Source organism: Pseudophryne corroboree, chromosome 4, assembly GCF_028390025.1.
Source record: "Pseudophryne corroboree isolate aPseCor3 chromosome 4, aPseCor3.hap2, whole genome shotgun sequence".
Classification (NCBI taxonomy): domain Eukaryota; kingdom Metazoa; phylum Chordata; class Amphibia; order Anura; family Myobatrachidae; genus Pseudophryne; species Pseudophryne corroboree.
In genome coordinates this window covers 395822083-395845174 of record NC_086447.1, presented here as the reverse complement: position 1 = coordinate 395845174, position 23092 = coordinate 395822083, and the positions used below count along the sequence as shown (strand labels likewise).

At 45.0% G+C, this 23092-nt stretch overlaps 1 protein-coding gene across 1 annotated transcript in view; it reads left to right on the top strand.

Moving 5' to 3' along the window:
- The window catches only part of COL21A1 (collagen type XXI alpha 1 chain), a 472866-nt gene that overhangs the window by 291548 nt on the left and 158226 nt on the right, over positions 1 to 23092 (top strand). Inside the window, exons 14-16 of the mRNA XM_063916728.1 lie at positions 649 to 702; positions 5730 to 5783; positions 5861 to 5914. Of these exons, the coding sequence (XP_063772798.1) occupies positions 649 to 702; positions 5730 to 5783; positions 5861 to 5914 (162 nt within the window). The remainder of the gene's footprint in view (positions 1 to 648; positions 703 to 5729; positions 5784 to 5860; positions 5915 to 23092) is intronic.

Genomic DNA, 23092 nt, shown 5'->3' with positions numbered 1-23092 from the left:
GCAGAGAGAGTTAGATTTGGGTGGGTTATTTTGTTTCTTTGCAGGGTAAATAGTGGCTGCTTTATTTTAACACTGCAATTTAGATTGGAGATTGAACACACCACACCCAAATCTAACTCTCTCTGCACATGTTATATCTGCCTCCCCTGCAGTGCACATGGTTTTGCCCAACTGCTAACAAAAATCCTGCTGCGATCAACTCAAAATTACCCCCAAAACCATGTGCACTGCAGGGGAGGCAGATATAACATGTGCGGAGAGAGTTAGATTTGGGTGGGTTATTTTGTTTCTTTGCAGGGTAAATACTGGCTGCTTTATTTTTACACTGCAATTTAGATATCCGTTTGAACACACCACATTTAATTCTAACTCTCTCTGCACATGTTATATCTGCCCTCCCCTGCAGTGCACATGGTTTTGCCCAACTGCTAACAAATTTGCTGCTGCGATCAACTCTGAATTACCCCCTAGGCCCAGTATTAGTAACGTCACTTCACAACTCTCCTTATAGAAATCAGAATTATCTCCAATATCCCTTAGATTTGCACCAGGGCCCAGGAATTAGAATTTGCACCAAAGCACAGGGTCATTTAATTACCCAATTAGGAATATTTACTTTTATTTTTCATGCTGTTCATATTACCTCAGGGTGAGCGTGGGCATAGAGGAGACAAGGGAATTGCAGGCCTTGATGGAAAAAAGGTAAGCATAACATTCCTTGGAATGTATTTGTAAAGAAAAGGTTTTTATTAGTACATATTGGTTAAAAAGATTGAGGGGGATAATGGTGCTTAGCGACAAAGGTAAAATGGAATCATTATAATACAGAGTGACTACTTCATTTTGGGAATTTACAAATGCTGTTGATGAAAATCTTTACTAGTAATTTTTACTAGTTTTGAACCGTGTTTAAATTGGTAATAACAGAGGAAAATGAAATAATCCAAATGTGGATTATTTACCCATACTTTTGAAATAGGTACTTGGTACATTTATGCTGACCTACAGTGTCTTAAGTCTACTGTTTCCTTTTCTGAAAGTTGTGATACCACAATGACTACTCTCAAAGCTGACTGTACTAGCTTATACAGGAATGTGCCTACAAAAAAGTGAATGAGTAAGTTGTAGGTTTTGGGGACAGAAAAATGTGGTACTTTAATTTAAAACATATTCATTGCTGCAACGTCTAAATAAAAAAAACGTCAACTTTACTGGCAAGCCGTATATTAATTAAAGTGACACTATGGGGTATATTTACTAAGCTCCCGATTTTGACCGAGATGCCGTTTTTTCTTCAAAGTGTCATCTCGGTTAATCTCGGTCATTTACTAAACACTAATCACGGCAGTGATGAGGGCATTCGTAATTTTTTGCAAGTTCAGGTAAAAAATTACGAATGAATACACCATCGGTCAAAACGCGGCTGTTTAAGTATGAATCTCGGTCATTTACTAAGAAGTGCAAAGCCAAAAAAGAACAAACACTGCCGTGAAAAATTACAACTCGTAAAAAAGTGCTAAAAAAAAAACAGACCTTTTTTTTTTATTCGTGATTGGATAGGCATGCACGGATCCATGAGATCCGTGCATGTATATCAGTGGGAAGGGGTGGGAAAGTGCTTATTTTTTCAAAAAAAATTGCGTGGGGTCCCCCCTCCTAAGCATAACCAGCCTCGGGCTCTTTGAGCCGATCCTGGTTGCAGAAATATGGTGAAAAAAATGACAGGGGTTCCCCCATATTTAAGCAACCAGCATCGGGCTCTGCGCCTGGTCCTGGTCCCAAAAATACGGGGGACAAAAAGAGTAGGGGTCCCCCATATTTTTAAAACCAGCACCGGGCTCCACTAGCTGGACAGATAATGCCACAGCCGGGGGTCACTTTTATACAGCGCCCTGCGGCCGTGGCATCAAAAATCCAACTAGTCACCCCTGGCCGGGGTACCCTGGGGGAGTGGGAACCCCTTCAATCAAGGGGTCCCCCCCCCCCAGCCACCCAAGGGCCAGGGGTGAAGCCCGAGGCTGTCCCCCCCCATCCAATGGGCTGCGGATGGGAGGGCTGATAGCCTTTGTTGTAAAATAAAAGATATTGTTTTTAGTAGCAGTACTACAAGTCCCAGCAAGCCTCCCCCGCATGCTGGTACTTGGAGAACCACAAGTACCAGCATGCGGCGGAAAAACGGGCCCGCTGGTACCTGTAGTACTACCACTAAAAAAATACCCAAAAAAACACAAGACACACACACCGTGAAAGTATAATTTTATTACATACATACACACATACATACATACATACTTACCTTATGTTCCCACGCAGGTCGGTCCTCTTCTCCAGTAGAATCCAAGGGGTACCTGTTGAAGAAATTCTACTCACCAGATCCAGTGGTCCAGGCTCCTCGGCAAATCCAGGGTTAATCCACGTACTTGAATAAAACAAAAAAACGGTTGCCCGACCACGAACTGAAAGGTGACCCATGTTTGCACATGGGTCACCTTCCCACGAATGCCAGAAACCCACTTTGTCTTCTGGCTAAGTGGGTTTCTTCAGCCAATCAGGGAGTGCCACGTTGTAGCACTCTACTGATCAGCTGTGTGCTCCTGTCCTCACTGACAGGCGGCACACGGCAGTGTTACAATGTAGCGCCTATGCGCTACATTGTAACCAATGATGTGAACTTTGTGCCCTGCGGTTGACCTAAAGTGACGTCACCGCTGAGCAGAAAGTTCCCATCATTGGTTACAATGTAGCGCATAGGCGCTACATTGTAACACTGCCGCGTGCTGCCTGTCAGTGAAGACAGGAGCACACAGCTGATCAGGAGAGTGCTACAACGTGGCACTCCCTGATTGGCTGAAGAAACCCACTTAGCCAGAAGGCAAAGTGGGTTTCTGGCATTCGTGGGAAGGTGACCCATGTGCAAACATGGGTCACCTTTCAGTTCGTGGTCGGGCAACCGTTTTTTTGTTTTATTCAAGTACGTGGATTAACCCTGGATTTGCCGAGGAGCCTGGACCACTGGATCTGGTGAGTAGAATTTCTTCAACAGGTACCCCTTGGATTCTACTGGAGAAGAGGACCGACCTGCGTGGGAACATAAGGTAAGTATGTATGTATGTATGTGTGTATGTATGTAATAAAATTATACTTTCACGGTGTGTGTGTCTTGTGTTTTTTTGGGTATTTTTTTAGTGGTAGTACTACAGGTACCAGCGGGCCCGTTTTTCCGCCGCATGCTGGTACTTGTGGTTCTCCAAGTACCAGCATGCGGGGGAGGCTTGCTGGGACTTGTAGTACTGCTACTAAAAACAATATCTTTTATTTTACAACAAAGGCTATCAGCCCTCCCATCCGCAGCCCATTGGATGGGGGGGGACAGCCTCGGGCTTCACCCCTGGCCCTTGGGTGGCTGGGGGGGGGGACCCCTTGATTGAAGGGGTTCCCACTCCCCCAGGGTACCCCGGCCAGGGGTGACTAGTTGGATTTTTGATGCCACGGCCGCAGGGCGCTGTATAAAAGTGACCCCCGGCTGTGGCATTATCTGTCCAGCTAGTGGAGCCCGGTGCTGGTTTTAAAAATACGGGGGACCCCTACTCTTTTTGTCCCCCGTATTTTTGGGACCAGGACCAGGCGCAGAGCCCGATGCTGGTTGCTTAAATATGGGGGAACCCCTGTCATTTTTTTTACCATATTTCTGCAACCAGGATCGGCTCAAAGAGCCCGAGGCTGGTTATGCTTAGGAGGGGGGACCCCACGCATTTTTTTTTGGGATTTTACATTGTTTAATTAAAAAAAAAAAAAAAAAGAACCCCAGCACGGATCACACAGATCCGGCCGAGATTGATTGTTAAAAAAAACGGCAGTGTTTTGCTAATCACTGCCGTAAAATTAGGTAAAAAAAAACGAATGACATCGGCATCGGAAGAAAAGAAAAACCCGAATACGACAGCTTAGTAAATCCATCGTAATAAATTCAAAAAGTTGCAGTTTTACACTGTCGATGTCATTCGTGATTGAACTTTGACCTATTTTCGGAAATTACGAATGTTAGTAAATGTACCCCCATGTGTACTTCAGTGTGTACACCATACTTCTATAAATGTTTATGTTTTTTTGTACAAGGGATATGAATGCTGCCAATTAAGTTGCTGCCTAAGGCACCTGGTTTTACATATTCTAAGAGCAAAGAAAATTATTTATAATGGATATGGATTTTCTGGACTGTCTGAACTTCCAAGCTGTGTTATTATTACTGTATATTCTCTTGGTCTGTCTGTTCATTTGAAAAATAGAAAACGTACAGTACCTGCAGCCTAAGGGGCCTATTTAGCATTTAGTGAGTTGCTGTCACTAATTACCAGTCGGTATTGCCAGTCGTAGAATAATATTTTGATACATAATGTCGGCATTATCAGAATTTTAACATTGTAACTATCGACAGTCACAAAGATGACAATACAGTTGATCGTTACCCTAACTCTAAGCTTAACCCTAACTCTAACCCCAATTGCAGCCTAAACTGACCCTAATTGAAGCCTAACCTGAATCCTAAATTCATGTATCGACATTCTGGTTGTTGGCATTCACAATGTTGACATTCTGACAATGTCAACATTATCCCAGTGTCCACACTGTGAATGTCGATATGTTGAATATTGACAGCCTGATCATGTCATTACAAACAGTTCAACATTATATTGTTGACATTGTGACTGCATACCAGCTGTGTTAGATATTCTGATAACCTACTGTCCTGACAAACACGTATCCTGCCATCTGATATGGTCCGCAACCTTCTTACAGCTGTAGGTAGCAGGCCTTGCATTTGTAAAGAGATATAATTGCGCTAGGCGTGGAGTAAAAGTCGAGCACACCAGAGAGTTCAGAAGATCTCTCTCTGGTAAGGCTTCACCCATGGTGAATACAGAGATAAAGCCATCTTACTATAAGTTAAACTGCCCCAGAGTACTGCCCTCATAGAAAACTACAGCACCTCATTCACATACAGCATTACCTTCATACTAAATTCCCACAGCTCTGTTAGGAAAAAGTTTGAGTAGCCTGTGCTGTATGGTATATCAGGACTGTTAATTAATATGTAACTTGATAAGCATGCTCTTCAACTTCACATGCCTCCTTCCTGAAAGGACAATACACAATTTAATTTTAGATATTGTGATAGAAACACTGGTACAGTGATAAACGGGAGATATGTTTTGGGTCTTTAGGCCTTTAGCCAGCGAGCAGGCTAATTTAGTGCCTGCACCTGTAAGAGGCTGATAAAAGCTGTGTCAGGGCTTGTCACACTACCTGGGGAAACAAGCAGCAAGCTTATTGTGAGACACTTTGATTTGCTGACTGTAAGCACTGTGCATATGCCTATGTTTGTGGTATGGGCATTAGGTCCTACTACTCTGAGAGAGGGAATCTATTATGTTCAGTTAGTGTCCAGATGGGCTAGGATTTATTGTTATATTTTGTTTTATGTACTGCACAATAAAATTAGCAACAGCTAGATTACACAAAAACCCTGGACAGGTGTGCTGTTTTCCTAGTTGTTTTGTATTAGGAGGTGCCTATCTACCCCAGGCGAGGGTAACTCTACTCTGATCTCCTTACAGTATGTGCAGCATGTTATTTCCAATGGTGTATATTTAGAGTAACATGTTCTGTTAATTTACTGTTCATTGCTAATTAAAGCTAGAGAAATTGTATCTTGTTCTTTTAAAATTTAGGGAGCAAAAGGAGACAAGGGAAGTACTGGACTAATGGGAAAGTCTGGGAGACCTGTGAGTATACTTTCCATAAATAACAACATCAATCACAGTAGTTTATTTGTAGAATTCTGATTCTCCCCATTTAACAGGGAGAGCCTGGATTACATGGAAAGGGTGGCATGCCTGGATATCCTGGATCAAAGGTAGCTGCACATTTTAAATAAAAGTTTATTTTTGCATTAATTCAATATTTATGATAATTTTCCGTTATCCTTATTACCTCTTAATACTGACCACACGTTAGCATAGGAAAATGCGGGGGTGGTTTCCAGTTGGCTGTAAACCTTCTGACCATGGCCAAATGCTCACATTGTGTCCGCAATAGCAGTAGTATATCTCACCCACTGCTCCTCTCACTCCTCCATCTCACCTCCTTCTTCTTTTACCCCCCATCTCACCACCTGCTCCTCTCACCCCCAATCTCATCGCCTGCTCCTCTCACCCCACCCCCCATCTCACCCCCTGCTCCTCTCAACCCGCTCGTCCTACCCCGTGTCATGAGAGACTGGAGCATCGGGTCCCCTGCTTCTCTCAACCCCCCCGCCATCTCACCCCCTGAATCGGAGGTAAAGCATCAGTTTCCAGCTGCAGTGCAAAGTTGGCAGCAGCCGCCATGGACTGACTGCTATACAAAAGAAGGGATCGCTGTTTGAATATGGTGCTGATTGCACACCAATGATGGCTCATGGACGACCAGCCAATGAGAAGCTGCTGCTTGGCAGCTTCTCATTGGCTGGCGGTCCGCGAGCCGTGACTGGCTCATGCCAGATTTTGAAAAGGCTGCCCCTTCTTATGATTGGTACTACAGCTGGTTCGCAAGCTGGAATTAGCTGGAGGCCACTGCTAACTTTACACTGCAACCGGGTAATGATGCTTTAATTGCTGGAGGCCGGGTGGAGGCGGAACTGGTTCCGCCTTCAATTAGAAGTGACGGAACATAGTTCCACCCCATTCCGGACCACTTTAACCCCTGGGTGGGAGCATATAAGCTTACACAAAAATTTTAGACCTAAACATGCTTTGATTTGAGTTTACATGCTTCCTATTGTACTGTAAGTGTTTTCTTTTATTGTTTTTCATTGAGTACAGAAATCTAAACACATAATATTTCCAAAAATCATATATACAAAGCATAAACATAAATTAACATGTTGTATGATTCTTAGTGACTAACATACTTCCAATGTCTTGACACATATTCAAGCGACATTATTTTGCCAATTTGTTTCTGTATTAAATAATGTATTTATTACTATTTGTTAGCATTTTTTCTGCTGCGGGGTACACTGTGCTCCACAGGGAATGACATTGGGGTGAAGAGTAGGATCTTGATCCAAGGCACCAACAGGCTAAAAGCTTTGACTGTTCCCAGAATGCATAGCGCCGCCTCCTCTATAACTCCACCTCCGTGCACAGGAGCTCAGTTTTGTAGTTGGTGCCATGCAGTGCAGGCATACAACAGGGGGGCTGCTCCAGCAGCCCTGAGAAGAGCTTTTCAAAGTGAAAAATGAAGACTTCAAGGGCTGCAGCAGAGGCACTGTAAGTGTTAGATGTCAGTCAGACATCTCATGCTGCAGCTCCATCATCTCCCCCAGCGGCGCTGTACACTCCCGCGCCCTGGTTGCTGGGTACCTACAGCGGAGGCTCCGGTTTCTCTTTGTCAGTCACACACACCACCGCTGCCCTCCTGGATCGCGTGGCCGCACACAGGGAGGAGGTAAGAGGGTCCACCAGGTGGGACCCGCGGAAAATCGCGATCCGGCGCGGCCGGTGGGAGGCAGGCCGTGTGCGCTGGCATGGACACTGTGGCAGTACAGGGACCCCACTAGACCACATACAAAGAAAAAGGTTGCAGGTGCACAATTCAAACATTACCAATTTATTAATAATAATAATTGCAATAAAATTTTGCATTTTAAGCGAGGTTCTTCGCATAGTTATGGCCATAAGTAACGGCTTGCCCACCGCGTCCAGGTGACCTCATTAGTCGGGCAAGTCCCTAACATTTTGGGGGGTACAAATCTAGGGTGCGGGACCCCCCAAAATGAAGCAGCTGAGTGACCCCAGGGCAACACAAAAGTGAAAAAATATATAGTGAAAAAGTGAAAATAGGTTAGTGAGAGAGGCTGCTGAAAACAGCAGGGGTAAATTAGTGAGAGGTAATGAAAGGGGAGATAAAGTAGTGAGAGGTAAAGTAGTGAAAAGTGAAGGTAGGAAATGAATTACATTGAAACAAACCACACGATAGGGATGAAAGTAAATATGAAAATAAGTGTTAATATGTGTTGCTCCTGAGGCCAAACAGCCACAACAGTCCAGGGGGACCCACACCCCGGAAATGCACCCCCATCTGATAATCCAATATACATTTGTGCAGGACTCACCTTGCTCTGCATGCAGTCTAAGAAATGTCAGGAACCTAATAAAAACCAATATATAGGACAGGTGGGCGTGGGTGCTACCACCAGGCAGAAGGGGTCTCTGGCCTTCTATTGTGTATGTAAATACACAGCATTAGGTATACAGGGGAGGGGTCCTGGGGTGCACACCGGTAATGAGAGGTGCGACCCTGCGGAGACCTCTCAGTAGGACTGCATACAAAGAAAAAGGTTGCAGGTGCACAATTCAAACATTACCAATTTATTAATAATAATAATTGCAATAAAATTTTGCATTTTAAGCGAGGTTCTTCGCATAGTTATGGCCATAAGTAACGGCTTGCCCACCGCGTCCAGGTGACCTCATTAGTCGGGCAAGTCCCTAACATTTTGGGGGGTACAAATCTAGGGTGCGGGACCCCCCAAAATGAAGCAGCTGAGTGACCCCAGGGCAACACAAAAGTGAAAAAATATATAGTGATGAAGTGAAAATAGGTTAGTGAGAGAGGCTGCTGAAAACAGCAGGGGTAAATTAGTGAGAGGTAATGAAAGGGGAGATAAAGTAGTGAGAGGTAAAGTAGTGAAAAGCGAAGGTAGGAAATGAATTACATTGAAACAAAACACACGATAGGGATGAAAGTAAATATGAAAATAAGTGTTAATATGTGTTGCTCCTGAGGCAAAACAGCCACAACAGTCCAGGGGGACCCACACCCCGGAAATGCACCCCCATCTGATAATCCAATATACATTTGTGCAGGACTCACCTTGCTCTGCATGCAGTCTAAGAAATGTCAGGAACCTAATTAAAACCAATATATAGGACAGGTGGGCGTGGGTGCTACCACCAGGCAGAAGGGGTCTCTGGCCTTCTATTGTGTATGTAAATACAGTTTGAATTGTGCACCTGCAACCTTTTTCTTTGTATGCAGTCCTACTGAAAGGTCTCCGCAGGGTCGCACCTCTCATTACCGGTGTGCACCCCAGGACCCCTCCCCTGTATACCCCACTAGACCACCAAGGCAAGGGCACAGGTCGGTTTTATTAAAAACCGTTTATTATACAGCCCACAGTACCCGGTGGTGAAGTCCAGCAGAGGGATAAGGCTTTGACCTGTAGCCCCTCCCCCAGCCCCAGGGCGCCATTTAGAGTAAATGTTCCTGCACTGGAGCTGCATATCTCTCTCTCCCTCACTCTCTGTCAGCGTTTGGGTGCCATTAGGACAAGCTGAGCTGATCCTGGGACTGTTTGGGTAAATCCTCCTCTGTAAAGCCGCCTGTATGTCAGCGCTGTGCCTTTTACAGGACACTTAAGTATTCTACATGTCTGTTGACAGTGTTAGTTAAGAAAGAGTGCATTTAGTCAGTGTTATTTAGTACAAGTACCCTGTGATATACATCCAGTATTTACTGTGCTTTGTTATATCTATTGTCTGTATAGCCATACTTAGTATTACTCTGAATTGCTAGTCCAGTGCTGTTTTATTGCATGTCAGAATTTCTGCACTGTTTATTGTGACCCTATGTGTGTGCATATAGCTGCTGTGTGACCTCCATTTCGTGTATCTCACTCAGATTGCTATCCCTATATTCTATAACCTGAGGGGGCTATATGCATCAGGGTTATTATCTAATATAGGTGTTTCACCAGATATACTTATTGTGTATTTTTCTCTGTGAATTTTAGTCACCATATACCACTGGAATTCTCTGTTTGTGCACATACACTACACAGGGGGTTCTTGTCAGGTATTGTGCTGCTGTTATTGTACTGGGTTGCCTCGCATTGAGCTTTCAGATGTGTCAGCTACAAGGGGTGATGGAGCTGGGGCTGATCCCACATTGCGTGGTGGTGAAGCTGCAGACACGGTTGAGGAGAATACAGCAGCTGAGGGTTCTGGTTCTGGGGGTTCCTTGCCCCCAGTTCAAAATGACCCGCCTTGGGCTACTTTTTCCACATTATTGAGTACACTAGTAACTAGACTTGCCTCACCTATGGGACCTCCTGTGCCGGTACAACCGCTTATGGTCCCTGCGGTTAATCCGCCATGGGAAGATCAACTGGCCTCTCAGTTACAGCAATTTAACCAATCTCTGCCTAAACAGAAATCTAACCCTCACCCGCCTAAGACCACAGGGTCCTCTAAGTGGGCTATTACTTCCTCATAATCCTCCAACGTCCCAGAATCCACCAACGTCCCAGACACATCGTCTGATGAGGATGGCATATATACTGACCCCACAGATTCTGATCCTGATTCTTCTGATGGGGAATCTGTTTCACAGGTGGATGTTCCTGACTTGTTGGAGGCTATCAGGTTAATTCTTCAAATTACTGATGACCCAGAGCCGGATGCTGCCCCTAAGAAACCGGACAGGTTTAAACGTCAGAAAGTGGTTAAACAAGTTTTACCTCATTCTGACCATTTAATTGAAATACATCAGGAATCCTGGGAAAATCCAGGAAAGAAATTCACGCCTCACAGGAAGATGCTGGCTCGCTATCCCCTCGCGGTGGAGCTATGTAAAAATTGGGAGACACCCCCGCCAGTGGATTCGCAGGTGGTGCGGCTGGTGGTATCCTCTGCTCTGCCTGTAACTACCGTCACATCTCTGAAAGAACCGACAGATAAGCGTGCGGGGGGTTGTGTAAAGGCGATTTATACTCTAACGCGTGCTGTGCATCGGCCCATTGCAGCGACTTGGGCTGCAGAGGCTATTGAAGCGTGGGCTCAGGATTTGGAAGCCGAGATGTCTTCCAACGCTTCTGATCATGCTAGACAATGTCTATCGTATATTGTCACAGCTTCTCATTACATTAAGCAGGCGGCTTCTGATGCTGGTATTCTGGTGGCCAAGGCTTCTACTACGTCCATACTGGCTTGCCGGATTTTCTAGCTGCAGTCCTGGTCCGTGGATCTGGACTCTAAGAAAACCCTGGAGGTGCTCACTTTTAAGGGAGACATTCTTTTCGGAGAAGACCTCAACAAGATAGTGGCTGACTTAGCTTCTGCTAAAACAGCATGTCTGCCTAGTACCGCTCCTTCGGCACCGAAGGCTAAAAGTACTTCCTTTCACTACTTTCATCCTTCAGGGAAAGCAAAGGGTCAGGCGTACCCGAAACAGGCTTGCACTTCCAAACCTACTAAGCCCAAAGCCAAATGGGCCTGGGCTGCCCGTCAGCCTGTTTCCAAGACTGACAAGCCTGCCGCATGATGGGGCGGGCCTCCCTCTGGGGGATCCCAGGGTGGGGGACCGACTCCTAGGGTATACCCAGGAATGGTTGGAGACCACTTCCGATGCCTGGGTACAGGAAGTCGTCACTCAAGGTTATGCCATATCCAGCCCCCTCATTGATTTTGCCTGACAGGCATCCCTTCGGATCAGGTGAAGGCAAAAACTCTTCAGTCGGTGGTACAGCCCCTCCTGGACACAGGAGTGGTAGTACAGGTGCCTCTGGCTCAGAGAGGCAAGGAATACTATTCACCACTGTTCCTAGTCCCGAAACCAAATGGGTCCATTCTCAACCTCAAGTCCTTGAACAAATTTGTGAGTGTCTCCAAGTTTCGTATGGAAACTCTTCACTCTATTGTTCTGGCCTTGAAACCTGGGGATTATATGGTCTCCCTGGACATACAGGATGCTTACCTGCATATTCCTATTGCAATGTCTCATCAGCAATACCTGAGGTTTGCGGTTGGCAACCTCCATTACCAGTTTCGGGCGTTACCTTTTGGTTTGACCATGGCTCCGCGAGTATTCACCAAGGTCATGGCAGTGATGAGGGCTGTACTCCGCCGTCAAGGGGTCAGGATCCTACCATACCTGGATGACTTGTTGATCCTGGCAAATTCCCCAGAAATTCTCCTACGTCATCTGGATTTGACTATCCAGTTTCTGCAAGCCCATGGGTGGCTCATCAACTGGAACAAATCTTACCTGGTCCCTGCTCAGAGCATGGTGCACCTGGGGGCGTTGTTGGACACTCACAACCAGCGGTTATTCTTGTCTCAGGAGAATGTCCTGAAGCTTCAGGACAGGATTCGATGCTTCCTATCTCGTCCGCAAGTGTCGATACATTCGGCGATGCAAGTGCTAGGTCTCATGGTGTTGGCTTTCGACATGGTGGAGTACGCTCAATTCCATTCCCGCCCTCTACAGAAGCTGATTCCTGCCAAGTGGGATGGCCTGCCTCCCCGGATCAGGTCTCAAATGATCTCTTTGTCTTCGGAGGTCCATCTGTCACTGAGCTGGGGGCTTCAGGACCAATGATTGAGCAGGGGTCGTCCCTTTTGGATCTCCAACTGGGTCCTTCTGACGACGGATGCCAGTCTGAGAGGTTGGGGTGCGGTGTTGGAGCAACACTCCCTTCAGGGTCGGTGGACCAAGGAGGAGTCTCTCCTCCCTATAAACATTCTGGAGTTGCGCGCAGTGTTCAACTCATTGAACTTGGCCCAGCATTTAATACAACACAGACCTGTTCAAGTACAGTCAGACAACGCCACCACGGTGGCGTACATCAATCATCAAGGCGGCACTCGAAGCCGCATGGCAATTAGGGAAGTATCACGGATTCTTCAGTGGACGGAACGCCATCTGCCAGCCATATCAGCAGTATTTATTCCGGGGTTCCTAACCGGGAAGCGGACTTTCTCAGTCATCAGGACGTACATGCCGGAGAGTGGAGCCTCCATCCAGAAGTGTTTCAACTCCTCGGTGGGCCTTCCAGATGTGGACCTGATGGCGTCTCGACACAATCACAAGGTTCCGGTCTTTGGAGCAAGGACAAGGGATCCTAAAGCAGCATTCGTGGACGCACTGGCAATTCCATGGAACTTTCAGCTGCCATACGTGTTCCCTCTGGTGTCACTACTGCCCAGAGTGATAAGGAAGTTCAAGCAAGAAGGAGGAATCCTACTTCTGATCGCTCTGCGTGACCCAGACAACATTGGTTCTCAGACCTTCAGGGTCTCTTGATAGAGCGTCCCCTTTTACTTCCACAGTGCCCAGATCTCCTCGTTCAGGGCTCTTGTGTATATCAGGATTTAGCCCGGTTGGCTTTGACGGCGTGGCTCTTGAAGCTTCTGTTTTGAGGGCCAAAGGATTTTCTGAGGCGGTCATTCAAACCATGTTGAAGGCCCGGAAACCGGCTTCTGCTCGGATTTACCATAGGGTCTGGTTTTCTTACTTTGCTTGGTGCGCTTCTAACAATTATGACGCTTACAAGTTTAGTACGGCCAAACTTTTGGCCTTTCTACAACAGGGCCTGTACTTGGGCCTTCGTCTGGCCTCCATCATGTTTCATATTTCTGCCTTGTCGGTTTGGTTTCAGAGAAAAATTGCGACCTTACCTGATGTGCATACGTTCACTCAGGGTGTGTTGCGGATTCAACCTGCTTATGTCCCGCCTGTGGCTCCTTGGGACTTGTCAGTGGTTCTAGAGGCGTTGCAAGGGTCTCCATTTGAGCCTCTTGAATCTGCAGACCTTAAGTGGCTTTCTCTTAAGGTAGTGTTTCTGCTGGCTATTGCCTCTGCTAAATGGGTGTCGGATTTGGGTGCCTTGTCTTGTAGGTCACCATATCTGATTTTTCACCATGATCGGGCGGTTCTTAGCACACGTCCCAGGTATTTACCTAAGGTGGTGTCTTCTTTCCACCTTAATCAGGAGATTGTGGTTCCGGCCTTTGCCTCTCCTGATTTGTCTTCCAAAGAGCGGTCTTTGGATGTGGTACGGGCTCTCCGTATCTATGTGAAGAGAATTGCTTCCCTTCCCTTTGGTTTTCACAAACGTGGCTGGCCTGCTCACAAGCAGACCCTGGCCAGATGGATTAGAATGGTGATTGCACATGCTTATGTACATGCTGGCCTTCCAGCTCCTGCTACCATTAAGGCCCATTCTACTCGGTCTGTTGGACCTTCTTGGGCGGCCCGCCGTGGTTCGACCCTTGAACAATTGTGCAAGGCGGCTACGTGGTCCTCAGTGAACACGTTCATAAGATTCTATGCCTTTAACACTTCCACCTCCCATGATGCTTCCTTTGGACGCCGGGTTCTTGTGCCCGCTACAGTGCGTCCCCTCCCATAAGGAACTGCTTTAGGACATCCCCAATGTCATTCCCTGTGGGGCCCAGTGTACCTCGCAGCAGAAAACGAGATTTATGGTAAGAACTTACCTTTGTTAAATCTCTTTCTGCGAGGTACACTGGGCTCCACAGGGCGCCTACCCTGACGCACTTAGCTTCTTTGGGTTGGTATAGCATTAGCCGCTTACACCTTCTCCTGTCATGAGAATGTGGTGTATGTGGCTACTAACAGTTGTCGTCTCTATTGCCTGCTACTGCATTGGACTGGTTACCAAAAACTGAGCTCCTGTGCACGGAGGCGGGGTTATAGAGGAGGCGGCGCTATGCATTCTGGGAATAGTCAATAGCCTGTTGGTGCCTTGGATCAAGATCCTATTCTACACCCCAATGTCATTCCCTGTGGAGCCCAGTGTACCTCGCAGAAAGAAATTTAACAACGGTAAGTTCTTACCATAAATCTCGTTTTTTTACAGCACACTCATTCTGTAGTATTTTACAAATAGGAACAAACATAGTAATACAACCTGACTGGATATTAACAGACAGACAAAGAGGTAATAGAGTCATGTTTGTAAGCTTACAGTCTAGAAGACAAAAGGAGTTTGATACTAATGTTATTATTTTTATTATTGCTGCTGTTGTTGTTACCAAACTGCCATCCGACTTTTCCTAGGCTACTGTAACCAAATATAATCCCTTTACACATTTCACACCAAACTTATATATTTTCTCTTTTTTATGGTCAAACAAGTCTCTAACATTCAAACAAATATTGCAATTTGACTGGATCACTTGGCCTCACAGATAATTTTTTACCCTTGTAGTTTGGCAATAATAACAATATGCAATATGTGGCACATGTATCTCTCTTCGGCAATTCTGACTCTATCTGCACACCATACATTAGGTACAGAATCAATAAGGATTCAATCAACTCTCACATGTGACTCTTGCCTGCAAGTTGCCCTACCCTTGACCCTGTTATCCATCCTACCCAGTATGTCCGTGTTTGTTTGTTACTTATGGTGTGTAGTTATGCTATGGTATGCTTATGTGTATTGTACTTATGATATTGTGTAACTGTGAAATGGTTTCTATCCCTGTCTCATATTGTGTACACTTTATGGTGCCTTAAAAATAAAAGATGATAATAATAATAATAATAATAATAACAACAACAACAACAACAACATGAGAAGCTTCCATGAAGAGTTTTCAGAAGTTATGAGTATAAAGGTTTGGAAACTTGAGGAAAGTTTAGTTTGAGGGAGAGCAGTGTATGGATTGATGAAGACTGAAAAATGTTCTGTAACTGGGAGTGGGAGAGGTGATAATTATGGAAGACACAGATTTTTCATACAGCAGAGAGGATACACTGAATGAAATTTTGAAACAAATGAAGACATTTATGTTGGTGCAGTGTTCATTATGGCCTTGTATAGTATGCTAGTAGAAGCATTTTATATTGAATTCAGTAAAATAAAGGCCATAAAAATAGGCACTGACAGAGTGGAGGAGCAGCAAGATAACACTTTACAAAGAAAATCAGTCTTTCCCCTATATTCAAAATAGATTTTAGTGGTGAAAGTCTGGTTAGGGGAAAACTACAATCGGAGTCGGTGATTTTGAGTTTATAAATTGATGGTGTTTGCAGTGCCAGAAGAGCCAATGGCCTAATGAGTCGGTTTGTCCACACTGAGAACGTGGGCTGGCTGAGCAGCGCAGCCTCCCGGCACTCTGCTCGGCCACTCAGCATACAGATAGATTGGGGTGTACCGTGACGCCAGGCCCCCATGACTCGTGGCATTCCCCAGTGAGCCGTGGATGCGGCCCCTCTTCAGTCGTTGCCATGTACCATAAGCCATGGTCACGCCCCCTTATCATGCACGCGCGTGCAGAGAGTAATGTGCCAGGGCTTCTTCACGGCCCCAGGCAGTCCCTGATATTTTGTAATATAGGCCTTTAGTTCTCTTTGCAAAGCACAAGAGGAAATATGCAATGCATCCAAGTTGATTATATGAAGAGTTGAGAATAAAATCATTTGCACTAGTACAAGTTAGTCTTTGTGAAGGAATAATACACTTCAAAATGCTTTAGGTAAGTAATGGTAAAGTTCTTATTTGGGCTTGGGCAAGGTCTTATCGCATTGTTGGATGTACTTATTTGATGTGCTTCAGAATCTTTAAAACATTTTGGAAAAACAAATGTTGCAGATGGTGATTTAGGCATTGGGACAATGCAAGAGTGAGTAATATAGATAGTAAAGGTAAAGCTACTGTTTATATATTAATGTTATAACATGAACCATTTCAATTTATATTTTACTTCACCCCTTTTAACAAAGGTTCAGATTTTCATTTTGCCTCATGCAGTAGCTCTGTATGTCTGTTGTGCACTCATAATTATAATGAGATTTTCCTGTTAAACAATTGTAAAGTAATATACACTGCTCAAAAAAATAAAGGGAACACTTAAACAACACAATGTAACTCTAAGTCAATCACACTTCTGTGAAATCAAACTGTCCACTTAGGAAGCAACACTGATTGAAAATCAATTTCACATGCTGTTGTGCAAATGGAATAGACAACAGGTGGAAATTATAGGCAATTAGCAAGACACCCCCAATAAAGGAGTTGTTCTGCAGGTGGTGACCACAGACTACTTCTCAGCTCCTATGCTTTCTGGCTGATGTTTTGGTCACTTTTGAAAGCTGGCGGTGCTTTCACTCTAGTGGTAGCATGAGACGGAGTCTACAACCCACACAAGTGGCTCAGGTAGTGCAGCTCATCCAGGATGTGTCAAAGTCAGAAAAATGTCTCTATGCACGTTGCCATATTTGCACCGCACACTGGTCCGCGCTGCGCATGCGTACGCTCTCCCGTGAAGGCGCATACCCGCAATAGCGTGCACTCGCAGGCGCGGTATGCGTATTTACGGTAGAGTTTATGTAGTCGTAGCGTGCGACTCATTCGTTACATATTTTCATAATTAATGTAGTTTGTAGATCATGATCCCTTTAATGGTTTCTGAAAGTTTAGTTAACATAGAACGTCCCTGAACGGAGGAATCCCTCTTTGTATGGTACGAAGGGTCTAACAGGAATCATATAGCAGTGTTTGGTACCCATCGGAAGAGTATTTAATTAGCAATATTCCGGTGTTGGTCTGGAGCGTATTAATCGCTCGTGCGAATAGTTATGGACATAAGAAGTTTATGTCCATTTCTAGTATTTACACATACTCAGGTATGCGGCGGGAAACCTAGTTCCCCACCCACCTGAGCTGTTTGAAATCGTCACAGCCCACCTGTATGAATCACCCTATGACCTTTTGTTATGATACAGGGCCGAATTCCGACGTCCAATGGACAATGGGATTGTAGGGACTATGAGATTGCATTGTGTGTGGGGCATAAATAGGCAGGCCGACCATATCCAACTGCACTCTCTCATCAACGGTTGTCTGCTGATAATCGGGAGCTGGATATCGAGGCGCATGCGATCATACCCTTTGTGCGTAAGTTTTCTCTCCGTAATCATTGTCTTACTGTGAGCCAATTTCTCTCATCTCTCTCCACTTCTCTCTCTCTCCCTCTTTCTTGTTTCTCTCACATCTCCCCTAGACTAGTATTGAATTGTATTAGATAGTATTGTATTTTGGTTAGGAAGTCTCTGTTATATTGTAGTGTATCATTTGTACTGTTATCCCCTTTTACAAGTATATTAGATATAATACAGTTAATAGGCTTTGGACCCTAAACCAGTATCTGTGTATTTTCTATAGTGTTAAGTGTTCACTTGAGCGTCGGTGACGCTCAAGCAGCTTTGTAGTTAGTCAGGTTACACAAGGTTGCACTTACACCCTGTATTCACATTAAGTTATTCTGTGTATTTCATTGGTATAAGGTTTAAACATTAAGGTATAGCGTTGTGAGCGTCTGCGCCGCTGGTGACCTCCTCGTGGTCTCGAGCGTATGCTACGCCATAGCGAATCATTACTCTAGTCATAACCAATAACGTGTCCTGTGATCACTGGGCCGTGAGCGAACGTGACGCTTGAGCGTCTCGCCTACGGCAGAGCGATCGTTACGCAAATAGCGTACCCTTACGGTACTTCTTAAGCAAACAGCGTACAGTGTTCTTAGACTTCACAAAGGGTTGTTTATACGACAAAGGAATTTAGTATTGTCAATTGGGGACTCGTCCTATCCTTCTCATATCTGCACTAGGTAGATCAGCAGACATTATCCCCCCAGCAAAGGGTGGGAGGTTGTCTCGCAGTGCTGACGGGATAAGCGTCTGCTTCGCTTAGATAAAGAGTGCTGAAGGAATCCGGGAACCGGAAGTAAGAACAAAACGCTTGTGTCTTTTTAAAACTGTTTTATTTCTCTTCTGTCTTGCGTATACACGCACGCATACATATATATCTGCATTTCTTTTTCAAATTTCGTATATCACTATTCCTGTTTGCCAATTTTTATAGTTGATAGAAAGTGCTAAAAGAGATTTGCTGTTATTTCATAGTAGAGGTAATAGTTAAAGTATAGACCAACACACGGCTTGTCTGGGAGACAAGGCAGTCAGTGTGGTGTGCGGTAGATGATCAGGGATCATCTACATTGATAAAAATAGAAATTGTGTTACGGTGGATCTTTGTTTTGCGTACACGTGTCCCTAACAAAAGACTTGCGTACGCAATCCAAAGGCAGACGCACGCAGCGTACATTACGCAACGTAGCGTCCGGTTACGCCCACGTAGCTCAAAGTCACGAAAAAGGTGAATTAGCGCAAAGCGATAATTAACGCAAAGGCGATAAGTAACGCACAGCGGTAAATAACGCAAATCTATTTTTGGAAAAAAATCTGAAATTTAGTTTAACAGATCCTGCTCCTAATTGGTAACACAGTTGGACTGAAGAAAAATTTCTGCGCAGAAATAGATATAGAAACAAAAGTGTACATGTGTTGAGTGAGTGTGTTTTTATCACATAAGTTTATATAACTTAGAGGTTGAACCAAAAGGAAAGTCGGGTACTCGTCAAGGGACATACGTGTAAGTGACATATACGGTGGCTAGGGAGGCATCCCTGGTTAAATAATATTTGAGCATTAGAGTATAGCGGGTCATAAGGTAACAAGACCAGGAGGTCATAAGGTAACAAGACCAGGAGGTCACAAGGTACTAAAAGGTCCGCTATAAAGGTACAAGAGGCACAACGCCTGGGGTGTTGGTGCAGAACCCATATAGGCCATAAGCTCATGCTGAAGGAATCGCGGCCGGAAACATCGATTCCATTAAATCTCTCAGTACATAACAGGTAGTGCTTATGTACTGAACGATTGGACCGCACGTAATTGTGTGCAGTAGTTAGTAATCTGACCTAATACCATTAGAGTAAAGTGGTCACAAACGCTATTTGTACATTCTGACGTGATTTGTGTAATTTTTTATTTTTAAAGGGAAGTTCGCTGGTCACTCAGGAACTATCTAACTACCCCACCTTTACTGGAAAGAGTAAGTGTCCTGCGGGTAACCCTCATATGTTCCAGTAAACCGAAGGTTCTTTTGGTAGGGCCCTGTATCGAGTACGCCAGCACCACGTCGGTGTGATCAGGTCGTATTGGTCGAGGTGGGCGAGTGAGTGGGGTACTCGGTAAACCGCCACCGCCGGCCTATTTTTGAATAATTTGGTTTGCTGTAAGGGTTCGCTGAAGACCGTGATTTAAAGATCAACAGGAGTAGTAAGCAACACCTGCAGACTATGGGGGCCAGTTGTTCAGGTAGGGGGCGATCAACCTCGGTTCGGGTTGATTCAGAGAACCGACCAGTCGGGTCGGCAAGATACATCATGTGTGAAAAATACGGTAGTCACACAGAGGTTTTATGTGATGAATGGGAGAGAATGACTGTACAAGACAGGGACAAATTCCCAAGAATAGGTAGCTTCAGTCCAGAAGTGTTACAAAATTTAAGGAGGAGGACATGTCTCATAAAATCAACAAAGAGACGAATTCAGCATCATGATTATTTACAGTTATGGCACCAGGAAGGTGAGATACAGAGAGGTTTGGCTCTGGCGGCGGGATCTGGGGCAGTAAGGAAACTGATAGCCACAGCTCCTTCTCCACCATATATAGCAGGAGAGAAGTTGATTGCGGAGAGAAACGCACTGGGTTGTAAAACACAAACACTTAGTAACCCTGTAAATGTAAATGATGTTAACCAAGTAACTCATGCAATTATTAACCCGTGCAAGTTGTACCCTGTTTTGAACTTTCCTCAGGAATGTGATCAAGAAGACGATTCAGCAACAATTTCAGCTCTCTCTCTTGCGGCCACCATAGCAGAGACCACAGTAGGCACAGCAACACCCACGAGATTAGCGAAAGCCCCTAGCGGAGGGATAGGTGAGGTCGTGTCAACGGGTAAGTACGGCACCATGCACTACACCGAAACAATTGTACCACAACAAGCAGTAGAATCTACACAGGAAGAGGCTGTTAGAATTGCTCCTGTAAGGGTAATAGCAGTTCCCAATGGAAAAACAGATGTGTCTGGAGCCACTCCCATAAGGAACATTGCCATGTACACTCCATTTTCCAGAATGGAATTAAGAACAATAGTGTCCGAATTTCCTGACCCCAGGAAGGACTTAGTTGCTAGCCAAAAATACATCAGGGATCTAGGTAACACTGTAGAACCCAACAACAAGGATTGGCAGATACTGCTAAGAGCTTGTTTACCTTCCAATGTTGACGCAACTCAATTTTTAGCTGACTGTGCATTGGATAAAGATGTACCGCTTACAGGCGTGTACAACAAGGATAATGTAAAAAGGATAAATTTGCAGCTAAAAGAGTATTTCCCAGCCGTTGTTAAATGGAACAAGATATTCTCCATTAAGCAAAAGGAGTCCGAAACGGCAACAGAATATTTTCACCGGGCACTATTAGAAATGGCAAAGTACACTGGTATAGAAGACATTAAGACCAACCCAAACCATTGAGAAGTAGCAGTATCTGTACTGATGGATGGTTTGAAAGAAACATTAAAAGCTAGGGTACAGACCACGCAACCATGCTGGCGAGGTCTGTCGGTGTCCACATTGAGAGAGGCTGCTATTGATCACGACAGAAACATCACTAGGCACAGGGAGTCGCAAAGTGATAAGTTGATGTCAGTAAGTATACAGGCGCTGACCACAAGGCAGCCTGCGTATGTACCACCGAATCCTGTGGGTAAGGCAAGTGTAATAACATGTTTTTCTTGTAACAGACCGGGACACTATGCACGAGAATGTAGAACAAAGAGTGTACAAAGATCTTTTCAACCCCCTAGACAACGACACGACACACGACATTGGGAGCAGGGTCCACAGAGGCGGAGTTTTGAGCCACATACAGGGGAAACAAAAAGATATCCCCCGAACAGAGATTGGCATGCCTCTGGTAGTTCCCAGCTAACTCCCTCACAAGTTGTTGCTGCCAGCGGGATTCAGGGAGGTCAACATACCCACTAGGGGTGTGGCCATACCTGTAATCTGCAGCCAGTTAAGTTGATTGCCAGTCTTGGAAGTGAACCAGAGATTGCAATCAATGTAGCTGGAAAAACTTTAAACTTTCTTGTAGACACAGGGGCGGCCAAGTCAGTGATAAATTCGACAGTGGGCATGAGAACCACTGGTAGGACAATTCCAGCCATGGGAGTAACAGGAGTAGTCCAGCACTACCCTGTTAGCAAACCAGCCGAGATTACAATAGGGCCTTTGCATACCAAGCATTCCTTTTTGCTGGCTGCATCGGCACCAACTAATCTCCTGGGAAGAGACTTACTATGTAAAATGGGTTGCGTCATTTATTGTACTCCTGAAGGTGTATTCTTGGACATCCCTGAGAATCACGCTCAGGAAGTACGAGACATGTTAGACTCCCCATCAAAATTAATGTCACATTCCATTATGACAAATAGGAACCCATCCCAAGTAGAAGAGATGACATCTCAGATACCAGAGTCACTTTGGACAAAAGATGGACAGGACACTGGATTAATGGCAAACGTAGCTCCAGTAGTTGTACAAGTAAAAGATGGTAGGATAGCTCCAAAAATCCCACAGTATCCTCTGAAGCCAGAGGTGGAGTTAGGAGTTTTCCCAGTAATAGAGCGCTTGCTACAACAGGGCATTCTAGTAAGAACGTCCAGCACAGCAAATAGTCCCATCTTCCCTGTTAAAAAGAGTGGGGGGAGGGGTTACAGGCTAGTGCAGGATCTAAGGGGGATTAACAAAATAGTTGAGAGTCAGTTCCCCGTAGTGCCTAATCCAGCTGTCATCCTAATGCAAATTCCTCCCACTGCCAAATTTTTCACTGTTATTGACCTCTGCTCCGCATTCTTTTCGGTACCTCTGCACCCTGACAGCCAATATTTGTTTGCATTCACATACAGAGGAGTCCAATACACGTGGACTCGGTTACCCCAAGGTTTCATAGATAGTCCAAGTATATTTTCTCAGGCTTTGCATGATTGTTTACAGTCTTTCCAACCGGAGAGTGGATCAGTGTTGATACAGTACGTGGATGATCTACTACTGTGTTCTGATTCATTGGAGGCATCCCTGAAGGATACGAAACAGCTCCTGTTTCATCTTTCAGACACAGGTCACAAGGTTTCCAAAGACAAGTTACAATTATGCCAAACTAAGGTAAAATATTTGGGACACTGTCTAACACAAGGACTGAGACACCTGACCGCTGATAGAATCCAAGCCATTAGAGACATGACACTGCCACAAACCCAGCAACAGATCAGGACGTTTCTAGGAATGTGTGGGTATTGCCGTAATTGGATCCCAGGGTTTTCCAT